The sequence below is a fragment of the Pan paniscus genome, chromosome 13 (assembly GCF_029289425.2).
Source record: "Pan paniscus chromosome 13, NHGRI_mPanPan1-v2.0_pri, whole genome shotgun sequence".
NCBI lineage: Eukaryota > Metazoa > Chordata > Mammalia > Primates > Hominidae > Pan > Pan paniscus.
The window spans coordinates 92,130,374-92,147,679 of NC_073262.2; the positions used below are offsets into that span (position 1 = coordinate 92,130,374).

A 17,306-nucleotide genomic window follows, 5' to 3' on the forward strand; every position below is an offset into this window, starting at 1 on the left:
AAATTGCACCATCATTAGCGAATGAGGAAACATAGCAGAGCCCAAGGGCCTATCACTAAGTAATTCATGACATTAATACAAAATTAATGTAATCTGCTTGAAGATGTCTCCTATGTACATTATGCAGGGTAGTGGTGTGAAATACTGTATATGGTGTTTATATCTGTTGAAGGGAACAGAAACATACATGAAGATACTAAGCAGTAAAAATGTGACTAAATCCTTCTCACTAATGGGAAAGCTTTTAAAAATTTTATTAAATAAAAAATAAATAAAAATAAAAATTTTAAAAGAGAATGCTCAAAACTCAACAAGAAGATAACCAATAAAGCAATGCGTGAAGGACTTGATGACACTTCACCAAAGAGGATATAAAATGATGCTCAGCATTAGTCATTAGGGAAGTGAAAATTAAAACCACAATTAAATACCACTACAAACTTATTATTATGGCTAAAAAAAAAAAACAAAAAAACCTTGACAATACCAAATCCTGACAAGGGTTTAAGTAACTAAAACTTTCATACATTACTTATGGAAATGCAAAAATAGTACAGTAACTCTGGGAAAAAAACAGTTTGGCAATTTCTTAAATAAACATACACTTATGATTTGAGCAATCTCATTTGCTGGTATTTATCCTAGAAAAATAAAAGCTTATGTTCACACATAAACCTACATATGAATGTTTAGAGAAGTATTATGCATAATTTCTAAAACCTGGGGGTAAAATACATTCAACAGATAAACTGTGAAATAGCCATACAATGGAATACCACTCAGCAATATAAAGCACTGATGCACATAACATAAATGCAATATGCTAAGTGAAAGAAGCTAGACTGAAAAGGTTACATACTATATGATACCATTTATATGGCTTTCTGGAAAAGGCAAAACTAGAGATGGAGAACATTAGTGGTTGCCAGGGGATAGGTCTTGGGGAGGGGAAGGAGAAGTACTGGGGAATTCTCTGAGGTGTTGGAATTCTTCTGTATCTTATTTGTGATGGTGGATACAATAATTTGTGCATCATAGATATCAAAGAAAGCAGATTTTATTGTATGCAAATTTTTTAAATTAGCCTAATTGTTTCACTTTTTAACACAAAGGCTACACTGTCTCCAATTTCAGAGTAAAACCCAAAGCTGTTACAATGATCTAGGAGACCCTATGAACTGGCCTCTTATTACCTCTCTGACCTCATCTTTTACTATATCCCCTTGATGATTATTCTCCAGCCACACTGGCCTCTTGACTTATCTTGAACATGGAAAGGAATACTCTTTCCTCTGGCTGACTCTTTCACCAAACAGCTCCATGCTTATTCACACTCTCAACCTTTTCAGGTTATTTCAAATGTTACCTTCTCAGTAAGGCTTTCCCTGAAAACCCATAATAAATGTGATCAAACCCTTATAATCACTTTCTTTTCTACTTTGAGTTTCCTCTTGGCACATAAATACATCAAAAGTATAATAAGTTTTTGTTTCTACCCATGATAAGGTAAGGTCCAGTAACATACAGATTTTGTTAACTATTTTTCTCACTCCAGTATTCCCAGAGCCTGAAAGAATGTCTGGCATATACTAAGCGCTTAGTAAATATTTCCTGGATGGAAGATGCCAAATAAGTGTTTCTGGAAAATCCTTTTCCTTCTGTATATAGGCTATGCTCTTTCTTGCTATTCCCTTATTTCTTCTAACTGAAAGGAACATGAACTGTGAGCATAAGGACAAAACCAATATGGTTAAGGACAATAACGCAAAGAACAAAGTAGAGAAAGCACAGGTCCCTGGTGGCATCAATGATCCACTGCACTAGCCCTATTCTGCCTACCTCAGCCTTCCTGTTACATGATAAAGACAACGCACTATTAATTAAACAGCTGTAGGTGGGATTGGTTCCTTAAAAATTATGTAAAAAGAAATCAAAATACAAATGACTTATCTTTCTGGGCACTTCAGTAAATTAAAACCCTGTGTAAAATAATCCTCCTATACATTTATCAATCCAGCTAGTTTTCGTCCATATCAGGATTTCTGATTCTTTTCTGAAAAATCTAAAGTTACCATACAGTAACATACAACTAAAGTCACACTAATTTGAGTGAAAATATTTATTTTGTTTCTTGGCTCAGGCCCTAAGGAAAAGCCTGTATCAGGTTACAAAGTACCCAACAAAGTCTTTAAAAGATTTATTGTGCATACATCAAGAGACTAAACAAGAAGAGGTTAAGGCTGCAGAATCAAAAGTGATATTTTACGCTCCATCCACTGTGACAAAGGGTATCACAGTCATGAAAGAGAAAGCTGGTTACAGCTTGAGATAAACCAAAATTATTAAATATCTTCCTTTCTAGTTCTGGCTCCCCAAATAATAAAGTTTTGAGCACTTTAATAAGCTAGACTCCTCAGTAAAAAGTAAATTTATCCCTGATTTTTACAGTGGTGCTGTCCCAGGATATGTCTTGACCTTTGTGAATATTGTATTTCTCCACAATAAATAAACTTATAGGTATAATCATGTGTGGCTTAATGATGGGGATATGTTCTAAGAAATGCATTTTAGGTGATTTCATCATTGTGTGAATATCATAGAGTGTACCTACACAAACCTAGATGGTACAGCCTACTACACACCTAGGCTGTACGTTATAGCTGATTGCTCCTAGGCTACAAATCTGAACAACATGTTACTGTACTCAATATTGCAGGCAATTGTAACAGAATAGTATTTGTGTATTTAAACACATAAAAGGTACAGTAAAAACACAGTATTATAATCTTACGGAATCACCATGTTATATGCATTGACTGAAAGATCCTTATGTGACAAGTGACTATACTTGAGACCTTGGTAATTTTGTGGTAAATCCACAAATCAAGAAGCGAAATCAAAATAGGCAACATAATATACAGGGTCCAAGAACATGATACGTGTAAGTTTACAAAGGAAAACTGGAGATAAACTGGCAAAAATAAACATGTTCGGATTTTAGGGGTTCCTAACCCACAGACTCTATCCACTAATGGGAAAAGGTAAAACTCAGGAAACCAGAGACCAGCGCCCCGAAACCTGGCGGGACTGGCCGAATGTCAGATTAGCCCGAGCAGCTACACTGAACGCTGCGGAAGATGCACCAGAATCCCGGAGTAGGAGCCAGATTTCCAAAGGAAGAAAGCTAGGCCCTAGGACTGTGGAGATTCTGTAGTAACCTAAGCGATGTTCACAAGAACAGAAGAACGGCTAATGAGAGGAACAAAAAGCTGTACAAGGAAGAGAAAGCTACCTTTCCACCCAATAACTCAACGCTGCGACAGAGAAAACCAGGGACGCCAGAGGCTCGCGTCATCCTGCAGCGCCGACACCACAGACACTAGAAAGCGACGCCTCCGGTGGGACGGCTGGAGGTCACGTGGTACACTGTACGCCACCTTTCCCTTCTGGCGGAAAAAGCCATAGAGTCAGGTTGACAAGGCCTGAGAGAAATATGTCTGTATTAAATAATTGTGTATAGGTATATAATAAAAACTGATTGTCTCTAAGTCTCTGTTTTGCTTTCACCTTTTCTTACAAGTGTCTTAGTTTGACATTGCCCACACAAAAGATGCCTGCACGGAAGCGGAGTCCTACCACCGAGTCTCAGGCCTAGAAGGGCCCGGGGGTGGGTTCTGTGGGCTGGGAACAGCCGTATTACCCGGCTCAACGTAGGAAGTTCAGGGCGAGACCAGAGATTGGCCATTCTGCGACTGCGCAAAGATGGTGGAAGAGGAGAACATCCGCGTGGTTCGTTGTGGCGGCAGCGAGTTGAACTTTAGGAGAGCTGTGTTCTCTGCAGATTCTAAGTATGAGGGGCACCGCGCTTTGTCGGCTGAGGGGCGGGGCGTGAGTTTCTCGAGGGTCGGGGAGAAGGAATTGTCAGTCGCGTTCGGACTCTCCCGCCTGGCGGATATCGGCTTCGGGTAGAGCACGCGCCTGTGGGGGATCCCCAGGGTACCCGGGAGGTCCCGTTACCACTGCAGGTTGGGGTGCGTCCCCCGATTCCTGGACAGTTTACCTGCAGGTAGATTGAAAGGCCCTGGAGCCGGTCTCCGTGTCGAGGATCTGGAAGGTGTTCGGGCGGCTGGAAAATGGTCCAGGGGTGGATGTGTATGCCACTACCTTTGCAGTACCTACTCTTTCGTACAGAATCATGTTTTGGAGTGACTAAAACCTAAAACCATTCCGCTTTTTCTACCCACTCCTCACTCCTGAAGCATAGTGCATGAAGCATAGTGCAGTCTTTTCGGAACTTTACATGAAAACAGATGTTAGATTCTTTATGAGATAAAAATACGCTAAGACTTGGTCTCTTTTCTCAGTGTAGCTGGAAACCAAACCACTCCCTGGCTTCAAAATCCACTTCTTACATTATGAAACCTTTGTAAGTTTCTTAATCTTTGCCTCAGTTGCCATCATCTGTAAAGGGGGACAATATTTAGTTCATCTCACGTGGTTATTGGGAGGATTAAATGCCTCAATATGTTAAAACTACAGACAACAATGCCCGGCACATAATGGCTCAATGTATGTAGCTGTAATCATTATTACTGTATTGTCAGGTTTTCAAATAACTTTAGGTAGAGTGGCACTTAATAAAATCAAAAAACCCTTTCTGCCTTAGAAGAGTAGAGATAGTATTTTATGAAAGTTTGTAGCCTCCACAATATTTTTTTTTTTTTTTTTGATGCAGAGTCTCACTCTGTCACCCAGGCTGGAGTGCAGTGGCTCAATCTAGGCTCATTGCAACCTCCGCCTCCCTGGTTCAAGCAATTCTGGTGCCTCGGCCTCCTGAGTAGCAAGTATTATAAGCGCGGGCCACCACGCCCGCTAATTTTTGTATTTTTAGTAGAGAGAGGGTTTCGCCATGTTGGCCAGGCTGCCCTGGAACTCCTGGCCTCAAGTGATCTGCCCACCTGAACCTCCCAAAGTGCGGCGATTACAGTGAGCAACTGTGCCCGGCCCACCCCCACAATATTCTGCATATGAGTGTACGACAGGTAGTTGTTGAAGGTAATGCAAGCATGACTGGAAGAGCTTTTATAAATTGCCTTAGAAGCCAAAAAAAAAAATGAGTCCTTTGGCTTTGTTGACATTGATCTTATGAATCAAAGGAAGAAACAGGCTTTAAGAGGCTGTCACACTGTGACGCTTCGGACTCATATCCATGTAACCAGTACTGTTCCTATACCTTATTCATTATAATGAGGTCCATTGTGTGTTTGATTTGCTAAGCCCAACAATTCATTTTTTAAGTACTTGTCAACTATATATTATGTATAACATGCTGCAGTGACAAAAACTAAGATAATTTTAATATTGATCCTGCCTTCGAGGAGCTTACAGTCTAGTGAGGAAAAGGAATACTCAGTAACAGATTTTTCTTACGTGGTCCTGTAGGAAGGAGCTCGTAAGAAGAGATTACTTCCCAAACTAAGAAGGACGGAGAAGATTGCTGAGCAAATGACATTTGTGCTAGGCCTAGATGATATTTTAAGTGGGGAATATGGACAGAAGACATTTCAGGTGGGGAGGACAGTGTAAGCAAGAAAGACAGAAGTGATTTCTGTTGAACAGGCTGGTACAGTTAGCTAGTAAGAATGGTATATATTAAGGGAGGTAGTGGGAAATGAGGTTGGAAAGGACACGTGCAGCCAGTTGTTGGTTGTTGTTTGGACCAAAGAGAATGGTTTTTTAATTCTTTAAGGGGACAGCAGTAATCAGTTGTAATTTGATTGTGTTTCTTCAATAATGTTAACCTGAAAACTGTAAAACTCTATGATACATGTTGGTGAGTGGAGAAATGAGAGCTGGGTAGGCTGATGTACACAAAGTACAGTGATGGCATAGAAGAGGGAGTTACATAGTCAGTTTTACCTTCAGTAGTGGTTCTTGCAGCAATGGCAAGAGTTTGCCTCACCAGTAATACAGGGGGATGGAATGCCAGGCAAACAAGCTTGAAATCTGGGGGCCTTGAAAACTGGGGGGATTGAGCCTTCTATGTAAAGTCAGTGTAATTGCAGCATAGGGTATAAGAGATGGCAGGAAAAGACTCTGGAAGAATAGAGACCAGGGGTTAGAAGACCAGTGCAGGCATCCAAGCAAGAAATCACTTTTGCCCAAACTAAGGTAATATTGAACATGGAGAAAAGAGACAGGGTTTTAGAGTGATTTCACAGTCAATGTCAATGGGGAGATAGAGTTCAGTTCGGGGTTATTAACTCTAAGGTACCTGTAAAACAACCAGGTGGATATAGCTAGTAGTAGGTAGAAATTCAGGACTGAAGTTTGGAGAACTTGGTCAAGATTTAGAGATTTTTTTTTTGTCATCTATATATAAGCTAATAATTAAAACCATTTATCTAACAAACGACAGGATTTTAATGAACTCAGCAAAGATTTGAATATTATCTACAAGGTACCACAAGGGATTGGCTGCCTTATACAAAGAGGAATAATTTTGTATTTTACCTCAAGGTGCTTATCAAGAAAGCCAAAATCATAAAAAGACAGACTTGTGGAATTTTGGCGGCTTCCTCTTGAAACTAGAACAAAAACTCTGTTCTAGGTACTTGAGTAGGTTGTTCTGAGGGGCATGTGGGTATACATGTAAGTTCCTGGTGTTCCCATATTAGATATTACTGACTCTCAGTCCAGTTCTGTTTGCATCCCATTCTGCGGCATCCCACAGTTATATGGTGCTGTGAATTATTGCACTGGGGTTGTTAGGGTAGAGAAAACTGAAACAATGAGTCATCCTTGCCTTTCACTTTCCTAAATTGCCCACAAGCTAATGTCCCAAACTCAGTATTTTTCCCTTACAGATCATTCTGAGTATTGCTGCTGTAACAATTTTCCTAAGTTGTTACTGTTATAACATTATTACTCTAACTCTTATTTCTAGTCTTGCTCTGAACTTTTTAACAGTTTTTTGTTGCCTCCTTAACTATAGCTCCTCTATATGGCTTTCAATCCCTTCTCTGATATAGCTCAACTCTTCCTACCCAACTGTTTCCTGATACTACCCATTATAGACACTTTGCTTGTCAGATAAGTACATTATCTGTGTCTTGTATATAATCATACCATTTCCTTGCTTTTGCTTATGTTGCTATTTTTTCTTCCCACCCCTTAAATCATACATCCTTCAGAGTCTAGTTTAAATCTTGGTTCCGACTTGAAACATCCCTAATTTCTTACTTCTTCACTTTCTCAACAAAAATGAATCCTATGTGACAGGTGTTGTGGTGGGTGCATTACACACCTTCCAGTCTACAAGGTTAAGGTATTATCCCTATTGAGTGAGTGCTTGCTGCGTATGCTAAGCTTGTATTTGCATGCAATGTTTCACTTAAACTCTATGAGAACGTGTTATTTGCATTTTACAGTGGCTAACTGTAAGTGGAGATGTGAAGTTTAAAGAGGTTAAGTAAATTCTCCAACATCATTCAGCTAATACATAATAAAGCTGACATTCGAATCCATTTGTGTTTGACTTATTATTGTTTCTAATCAGTGAAAACACAGTGTCTCACCTCAAAGACTCACAGTCTGGTAGAGGAGAAACATAGTACACAGACAGTCTTAATGCCTTGTGGTAAGTTCTGTGATGGAGCTAAGTCCACCGTCGTGTAGAAGCACATTAGGACGGGTGCTGATCTAGAATGAGAAGATGAGGAAGGGCTTCCGGGAGAAAATTCTGAGCTGAATCTTAAAGCAGTAGTCAAGAGTTCTGAGAAATGGGAAAGACTGAAAAACTGTCACTGATTGGAAGGTTCTGAGAAGATATGACAACTAATGTGGTATGCTGGACTGGGGTCTAGGAACATAAAAAAGACATTAATGGAAAAAGTGAAGAGCTCCAAATAAATTATGTAGTCAATAGTCATGTACCAGTGTTAATATCTTAGTTTTGACTAACATGCTGTGCTTATGTAAAGTGCTAACATTTGTGGAAGCTAGGTGAAGCGTATGCTGGAACTCTGTAATTCTTCTGTAAATCTAAAATTATTTCAAAATTAAAAGTTAAAAAATAAGCTTACTCTTAGGAAATAAAAAAGAAGTAATTAGAAAACGTGTTCTATGTAGATAGCAGAGAGTGCAAAACCATGGAGAGAAAGTTGACTTTGAAGGGTTGCGTTTAAGTAATTGAAGCCATTGTTCTATGCTGAGAAACAAGAAGAGAGGATATTCCTTTTTTCTGAGGAAGCTTATCAGAATCAAATAGGGAAAGTTTTCTTGGCCAACAGTAGCCCCCTACCCACCACTGTCTCAAGGAAGCCATATCTAAAGGACCTCTTCATATTGATAGGGTGTGTCTGGGGGATGGGGGAAATTGTTGGAGTTATGAACTATTTTAATAGAGCACAGTGTTAAGTGAAAAAGTAGTTCAAGTTAGACTGGGATCAGACTACCAAAGCCTTAAGAATTTGGATAGTTTCCTAAAGTCAGAGGGAAAACAGTGAAGGATTTTAACTTTATCTGAGCAAGTAATATGGTCAAATTTGCAAAATTAGTCTGGTGTGACTGTGAAAGCTGCATTGAAGGACTGTACCTGGAGACTGTAGGAAGCCCTGAAGAGTGGCCCAGGCTGGAGATGTTAAGCTTCTGAACTGAAGTACTCATGGGAATGGAGAAGAGGCTCCAGCCAAAGGGCAGGTTATATATTGCAAATGCTTTGTTGCTCATACATTCTTGATCTTATACCATTTCATACAACCATGCCTCCTGGCTGACAGCACTTACAAGAGTCCATTGATTATAAGATGCATTCTAATTTCAAAGAGATGAACATGTGAAAATCAAGTGTCTTGAACTAATAAAATAGGATAGTAGTGGTCCCAGTTTGCAACAAATTTAGTGTGTTGTAATACAGTAGCTCTCCCTTGTCCACAGAGGATATGTTCCAGGACCCTCAGTGGATGCCTAGAACCACAGGTAATACCAGACACTCTATATAGTAAATGTTTTCCTATACATACATACCTATGATAAAGTTTAAGTTATAAATTAGGCACAGAGATTAACATCAATAACTAATAAAATAGAACAATTATAACAATATGTCAGCATCACTACCCTTATACTTTGGGGCCATTATTAAGTAAAATAAGGGTTACTTGAACATAAGTACTTCAGTACAGCAATAGTGGATAGGATAACCTAGACAGTTTCTACGTGACTAACGGGCAGGTGTGTCTACAACAGAGAATGCTGGAAAAAGGAATGATTCATGTCTCAGGTGAGACAAGGGAATTCACTACTGAGAATGGCATACAATTTTAAACTTATGAATTGTTTCTGGAATTTTCCATTTAATATTTTCAGATTGATCTTGACTGTAGGTAATTAAAACCAGGGAAAGTGAAAACATAAATAAGAGAGTACTGCTATGAATATAATAGACACAGAGCAAATACTTTTTACTTGGAAGATACAAGAAGATTTATATTTCTGCGCCTTGTTCTGTGATAATATCGTGAAAGTAGTCAAACAGTGCCCCAAGTAGCTTAACCACTTTTAGTAATTTAGTAGCTGCTGCTACATGGAAGAAATCCACAAATCCAGAAAGACAAAGCAAAGCTAGCATTTTAGCAACAAGAAACAAAAATGGAATAAAGTCTTTGTATTTTTCTGTACAAAAGGCCCAGACCTCACCAACTGGAGCAGAACCTTTGACTTACCATTTGTAAGCTGGTGTTGCCAGTGAACCATGGAGATGTTGGGGACATGGAAAAACACTGCTGTTGGCAGTACTATTGAAGAGTAATAGTTGATAGTGACTAGTACAGTGTCTGCATCCATTTAATGAGCAGGCAACTTGGTTAAGCTGGCTGTTTTTGCAGGATAATTCCATTTATAGCCTCTGTCTACAAACAGTCAAGAGATATGATATTGGCATCATTAATCTTTTCTGAGTTAATAATCTCTTCTGAGTTAATGAACTGATTGGTCATAGATGTCCCCATAGACAAAAGGCACACAAATTTGAGTATACAATTCTTAAACTATACCAAAAGAAATGTCTGTTGCATTTTTATCATGGACAATAAAAAGATCCTACTACCTATTGAGTATGTGATATGGTTTGGCTGTGTCCCCACCCAAATCTCATTTTGAATTGTAGCTCCCATAATTTCCACATGTGGGAGGGACCCAATTGGAGATAACTGAATCATGGGGGCAGTTTCCCCTATACTGTTCTTGTGGTAGTGAATAAGTCTCACGAGAGCTGATGGATTTATAAAGGGGAGCTCTCCTGCACAAGTTGTTTTTGCCTGCCACCATGTAAGACATGCCTTTTGCCTTCCACCATGATTGTGAAGCCTCCCCAGCCACGTGGAACTGTGAGTCCATTAAATTTCTTTCCTTTATAAATTTGAAGAGGGAGATGGTAAGGGTGAATGAGATATGTAAAGCAGGTGCTAGGCTCCCACCTGTAATCTCAGCATTTTGGGAGGCCCAGGCAGGCGTATCACTTGAGGCCAGGAGTTCAAGACCACTGAAACAATGATGAAAAATGTCTTTTTCAGCAGTGTGAAAACAGGCTAATACAGTATGTAAAACTTACTTTTCTTTCTTTTTTTTCCAGGTATATCTTCTGTGTCTCTGGAGACTTTGTTAAAGTTTACAGCACAGTTACAGAGGAGTGTGTACACATACTGCATGGACACAGAAATCTGGTGACTGGAATCCAGCTTAACCCCAACAACCATCTACAGGTGTCAAACAGTTTATAGCTGAATACTTTAAGATTGGCTTTGTTCTTGACAGAAAAATTTGAGTTGAATTTGACTGAGAAACTTTCCAGGTTATAAGTAAAACATTTGCTTATTTTCAGTTGTAGGGTATTTTCCACTTGCTAAATTACATTGCCTATAGCGTATTCTGTGAACCATTTGTTCCACAGAATGCTAAGAGGTATTACTTGAGAAGGATATTCTTGGCTGTATGAGTTTCTGAAATTCAGGGCTAGGCACAGTTAAATGTATTTGTTGATTGTAATCTTTTTAGGTTCCCTTACATGCATTGCGAATATCCAAAAGAGGTATGTAGTATTTGGTGTTTCTCAAACTTACTTGACTTGTGAACCATTTGGTTTCTGGAACACATTTTGAAAAATGTTGGCCAGGTGGTATTGATTTGGTAGATATGTTCCTTTAGAAGTAAGGCTCTGGCTTACTCTAGATATTGCCTAGTCTTAAGACCAGTGTCTAGATAAGAAAATTTGTTTGGTGAGTGGGTCAACTAGTTAGTTTCAAGACAAATTTGGGAATTTAATTTAGTCCAGATTTTCCCACGTCCCCCACAAAGCAGCCCTTCTTTCTCAGTATTTAAGAATAATGAAATGGTCATGTTAATTCTGTTCTTAAGTTTCGGCAAATCTACTAAAATTTTATCTCAACAATATTTTGTTCTTGCTCTTATTTTTAATCCAATTCCATTTTCCTGGATTAGTCACAGCCAACTTGGAAGTTATTGATTAAGGATGGATTTGCATTGCCATTCACTTTTATTCCAAAGGAAATAAAGTAGCACCGATCTTTTCTTTCCAAAATTAAATGAGCTACTCCTAAAAATCAAAGTTAAGTAACTTTTCTACGGGATCCAAGTACATATTTTATGCTTGCCGTCCTCCGAGGGTTTGACAGAAGTTTATCGCTGTGTGTAGTATTTGAATGTTTTTAATAGCAAAACTATTATTTTGTTAAAATTGAAATTTGTGAAGTCCATATACTAAGTTTTATAGCCAAAAAAACGTATACACAATTCATAAAAGCTTTGTTTCGGATGACTGAAAGTGAGTAAAATTAGAGAAGGGCAGTTTTATCAGATTTGGTTGAGGTGCAGGGGCAGCAGTTCTGGACTTAGGAGTCATAGTGTTTGTGTATTAACCATTGTTTTGACAGTAATTATATGTTTGACTTGTTACATTTTACTAGTCCATATTTATGATTCTCATATGCAGTAATTGTGATATAAATTTCCTAGTTTGTATAATTTTTTGACTTGATAGATAATATGGTTTTACTCCAACATTTTTACATTCCTCTTCTCTGAGTCCATGTCTCTATTTGCAGAAATCCTAAAATTGCCACTTTCTTTAAAAATATTAAAATTCTTTGTAAACATTATAAGCAAAGTATTTTCCTATAACAACGACAACAAAATCTAGCGGAAACTTAGTATTAAATAAAACTAAGTACACTGGGACAAAAATAAGCCTATGTGTTAGTAAGGTCTTCTGGTGCTACCAAAGTATGGTCCACAGACCAGTGTCCTAAACCATTAGTTACCATTCTGTATAAGAGTACAGAATGTGAGTGTCACAAAACACTTTGACATTGCCTCAGCATCCAAGCATATTATAATTTCTATTGTATTTTATGAAAGTATTGGTCCTTGATGGATTGGAAGAAATTTTTTTAAGCAGAATATTCTTCAGTCACTTGAGAAGCACTCCCTTAATGCTCATATAAGGTGAAAGGAGTTTGGCTAATAAAACTGAGTAAGCTGAGTTCTGGCAGGAAGAGCAACAAGCTCTTGTGTGGGTGTTTTTGTTTTGTTTGGTTTGGTTTTGGTTTTTTTTCTGGAGAGTCTCACTCTGTCTCCCAGGCTGGAGTACAGCGATGTGATTGATCTCAACTCACTGCAACCTCAGCCTCCCAAGTAGCTAGGATTACAGGGATGTGCCACCACGCCTGGCTAATTTTTGTAGGGGTTTCATCATGTTGGCCAGGCTGGTCTCGAACTCCTGGCCTCAAGTGATGCACCCACCTGGGCCTCCCAATGTGCTGAGATTACAGGTGTCAGCCACTGCACCTTGGTGCTTTTCATATCTCATTCAAAACCTTACCATCTCCCTCTTCAAAACAGAAAGTTGGCTTTTTTCCTCTCTCTTTTAGTTAAAACTTGAAATGGATGGATCTGCTTCTTGCAGAAAGCTGTGAAAAGATTGTTTTGCAGAAGCAATATAAATAAATGACTCTACCTCTTTAAGGTTAACAGTGAATTAATGAATAGAAAATGCCCCTGATCAACATTTAATTATTCATTTGATATCTTGATGAATTTCTTTTTTTTTAAATCAATTTTGTATTGTTTTACCCTTTTAGCTGTATTCTTGTTCCCTTGATGGCACAATTAAACTGTGGGACTATATAGATGGCATCTTAATAAAGGTATGTGGATTGATCTTTACTTTTCCTTATGTGAATAAAAAAAGGCAATGTAATTTAATGGTAGATGTACTGTTTCTATAAGGCCAAATATTTAAGTAGACTTCCTAAACAAGTTACAAAATAACATCAAAAAAATTAATTTGACTATATAAAAATTTTCCACTTATAAAAGACAAGTTAAAGCTGGAAGAAGATATTTACAAAAGATATTATTCCAAATATACAAAAATCTTCCCAAAAACCAATAAGGAAAAACTAATAGCCTGGTAGAAGAAATTGGCATAAAGTAGGAATATGTAAATTCACAGAAAAGAAATACAAATAGCCAATAAATATGAAGAGATGCTTAAACTCATTAATAAAGAAATCTAAATTAAAACAAATGACACAATATTTCCCCTCATAAATTTAGCCAAATTGTAGATTGAAAAAAAATCTAGTGATAGGTAAAGTATGGAGAAACAGGCACTTTTTTACCCAATGAGAGTTAAAACTGAAAATCAATAAACACGTTTTGCTACAGCAGTCTCACCTCGGAATAATGGCCTGTACACAAAGTCCTTATAGCATTGTTTATGGTAGGAAAAAAGTTAAATATGACCTTGATGTCAGTTAAAATTATGATACATTCAATACAATACCATTTCAGGTCTATATGTAGGAAACTCGAAAGAGTATTTAACAAATATGTATTAGTTGTCTTCTGTAGGCCAGGTACTCTCCTTATGTTGGGAATACAGCAATGAGCAAAATACATAAAAACCCCTGCCTTGATGGATCTTATGTTCCACTGGAGGGAACAGACAGTAAACACTATGGTGCTCTTTATCTTTCAGACTTTCATAGTTGGATGTAAACTTCATGCCCTCTTTACTCTTGCCCAAGCTGAGGATTCTGTCTTTGTTATAGTGAATAAAGAAAAACCAGGTACGGTATAATTAACTTACTATATATGGCATTGAGTGGCTCTTTACATTTTACAGTTCCTCAAAATTTAACATTTTGGTTTTAATCTGAAGCCAACAGTTTTTAGAATGGGCATTTAAATTGCTTTTGTCATTATTGTGCTCATTTGGAGATGCTTTGTATGAATTCTGAAATATGCAGTGAGGGAGGGATTATTTTTTATGTGGTTGTAATAGTAGATTGCAGACCTCAAATTTTAAATCTGCTTTACAAAGGTAGATAGAATTTTGTCTTTCTACTGAACTTAAATCTGTTATTAAGCATCACTATCATTTATCTATCATTGAACACTTCTCACTTTCTTAAGTCAGGGTGGAAATGGCATAGAAAATTGGTTGATATTGGCCAGGTGCAGTGGCTCACGCCTGTAATCCCAGCACTATGGGAGGCCGAGGTGGGCAGATCACAAGGTCAGGAGATCTAGACCATCCTGGCTAACACGGTGAAACCCCGTCTCTACTAAACAAAATACAAAAAATTAGCCGGGTATGGTGGCAGGCACCTGTAGTCCCAGCTACTCAGGAGGCTGAGGCAGGAGAATGGCGTGAATCCAGAAGGTGGAGCTTGCAGTGAGCCGAGATGGCGCCACTGCACTCCAGCTTGGGTGACAGAGTGAGACTCTGTCTCCAAAAAAAAAAAAAAAAATTGGTTGATATTAAGAACCAATAATGTGACTAAGTTATTATTAATTACATTTTCACTGTCTTTGGAACAATGGTCCATTGAAACTGCTGTGCATCAGCATTTTAGGAATTCCTAGAATATTGTCAGTGATTAGAAATAATTGTCCCTTACCATAGAGTTTGATAAAACAGAACACTGACATGAGGACACATCTATAGAAATTTTCTGATCCCCACATTCAGGAATGCCACTGTATGCTATGGTGTCCTCCATAAAATACAGTTGTGTTCAGAATGAAGAATATGAAGCAGCTTTAAGATGATAGTGGGGCCGGGCATGATGGCTGACAACTGTAATCCCAGTGCTTTGGGAGGCCAGGGCAGGAGGATTGCTTGAGGTCAGGAGTTTGAGACCAGCCTAGGCAACATATACCATGACCCTGTCTCTAAAAAGAAAAAAAGAAAGAAAAGTAAGTTAGATGTGGTGGCTACAGTCCTAGCTACTCAGGAGGCTGAGGTGGGAGGATCACTAAACCACCTCCAAAGGACATTTCAAAAAATGTTCTGGAGATGGCAACGTTCTTAAAAATAATTAAGTCATCTTGCCAGATGACTACTTCAAACATAGCACTCTTTTTGATATTTAAGTTCGGTTTCGTATGTTGAATACGTGGATTTCTGATAACAGTTCACATGTTTACGAAAAATTCAGGTTCCTAATCTTCCTGACAGGTAGTTGATCACTAGGTTTGGGATGTACTTTAGGAATCTGCATTTTTAATATCATCCCAGGTGATTCTGCTCATCACTCGTATTTGGTAACAACTTCCTGTACTCACTCCATGATTCCTCACTTGGAAAAGTAGTTGCCAATAGCTGCTAGCAAAACTTTTTACCCATGATTCTAAACACTGACTACACATAAGAATCACATGAAGAACTTAAATAGATTCTGTGTGCTGGGGCCTAGTTTACTGAAAAATTTCTCAGTTGTGTCTAATATGCAAGACAGGATGGAAAACGACTGATCTAAAGTAAAGATCTTGTGTTGTAATCTAAATTCTTCTCATAATGAGATCTATTATTAATCTTCAGTACTTGGCATATAATGGGCACCCAGCATAAGAAAATCTGGATAGCTGCTACATAAAAATGTCAGTCAGGCTTGAAAAGATCCCCTGTGCTAGCTGGCTTGCTTACTGCACCACTGGCCTCTCATACTCAAATACAAAAACATGTATTATACATATATATATGTGTACCCTTTTTGTGTTATCTGTGTTCCACAGCCCAAAACCAGACTCTCTGATAGAAAATTGAATAAATCATGTTGCAGTTACTTCTCTGGTTTAAAAACAAATTAGCCTTTCATTTACGTGTTATTTTTGATGGTATTATTTCTTGACTATGTGTCATATAGTCATTCAACACCTAATTGAACACCCACCGTGTGCTAAATACTGTTATGATTGCACAAAACAAAACACTTCTAAGTCCCAGTAGTAAACTGACTGGATTAGTTAACATGATACAGTAAGATGAAAGGTGGTCTAGAGAAAAATAAAGCAGGGGAGGGAAATGAGCAACATAGGAGGAGTAAATACTAAATGAGAGGAAGAAGGGCTGTGCAGCTGTGTTGGAGAAGGGAGGCCGGCGGAAGTGAGCCAGTGGAGAATAGATTATATTTAGCATCATAGGCTATTGGAAGGACTTTTGCTTTTACTCTGAGTAAAAAGAATACGCTTAAGGAGATATTTTTTAAAGGGATATAAAGAGAAGAATGTGTCGGTATTACAGAAAAGGAGATTTTACCCTAATATTATGGCAGGCCCATCATAGCATTTCTGAAAACTCTCAGATGATTTGTTGCTTTTAGCTACTCAGTTGACCAACATTCATATTCTTTTTCCATTTTAACACCCAGCTTAATACTTTGGAATGTAAAATGCACCAGTAAGATACAAGTTGATTTGTATTTCTTTTTTTTTTTTTTTGAAACAGAGTCTTGCTCTGTCGCCCAGGCTGGAGTGCAGTGGCACAGTCTCGGCTCACTGCAACCTCCACCTCCCAGGTTCACGCCATTCTCCTGCCTCAGCCTCCGGAGTAGCTGGGACTACAGGCGCCCACCACCACGCCTGGCTAATTTTTTGTATTTTTTTAGTAGAGACAGGGTTTCACCGTGTTAGCCAGGATGGTCTCGATCTCCTGACCTCGTGATCCACCCGCCTCGGCCTCCCAGATTTGTATTTCTATATATTTGGGGCATTTATATACATGAGTTATGGAATTAGACTTCCATTTAAAACTTGCTCATTCAAACAAAGAGTCCACCTTTAAGGTATGTTTTGTTCAAGATTAGCCTAGAATTATTATCTTGCATCAAATAAATTCTAGAGTACTGATTAGCAGTTTCATAGGGCCAGGCACAGTGGCTCACACCTATAATAGCAATTTGGGAGGCAAGATGAGTGGATCACTTGAGGTCAGGAGTTCG

The 17,306-nt window shown here is 38.3% G+C and overlaps 2 protein-coding genes across 3 annotated transcripts in view; one reads left to right on the plus strand and one right to left on the minus strand.

Moving 5' to 3' along the window:
* The window catches only part of COL5A2 (collagen type V alpha 2 chain), a 408,468-nt gene extending 405,092 nt beyond the window's left edge, over positions 1-3,376 (minus strand). The window contains exon 1 of the mRNA XM_063595475.1: positions 3,293-3,376. The gene's annotated coding sequence lies outside the window, so the exon portion shown is untranslated. The remainder of the gene's footprint in view (positions 1-3,292) is intronic.
* Positions 3,377-3,602: 226 nt separating this feature from the next.
* WDR75 (WD repeat domain 75) overlaps positions 3,603-17,306 on the plus strand; it is a 34,242-nt gene continuing 20,538 nt past the window's right edge. Inside the window, exons 1-4 of one of the 2 annotated variants that reach the window (XM_003825265.5) lie at positions 3,603-3,848; positions 10,634-10,763; positions 13,158-13,223; positions 14,060-14,150. In XM_003825265.5, the coding sequence (XP_003825313.2) occupies positions 3,763-3,848; positions 10,634-10,763; positions 13,158-13,223; positions 14,060-14,150 (373 nt within the window). In that variant the 5' untranslated portion in view covers positions 3,603-3,762. Of the gene's footprint in view, positions 3,849-10,633; positions 10,764-11,050; positions 11,090-13,157; positions 13,224-14,059; positions 14,151-17,306 lie in introns of those variants that run through there. The other variant, XM_055108870.1, reaches the window with a different exon arrangement.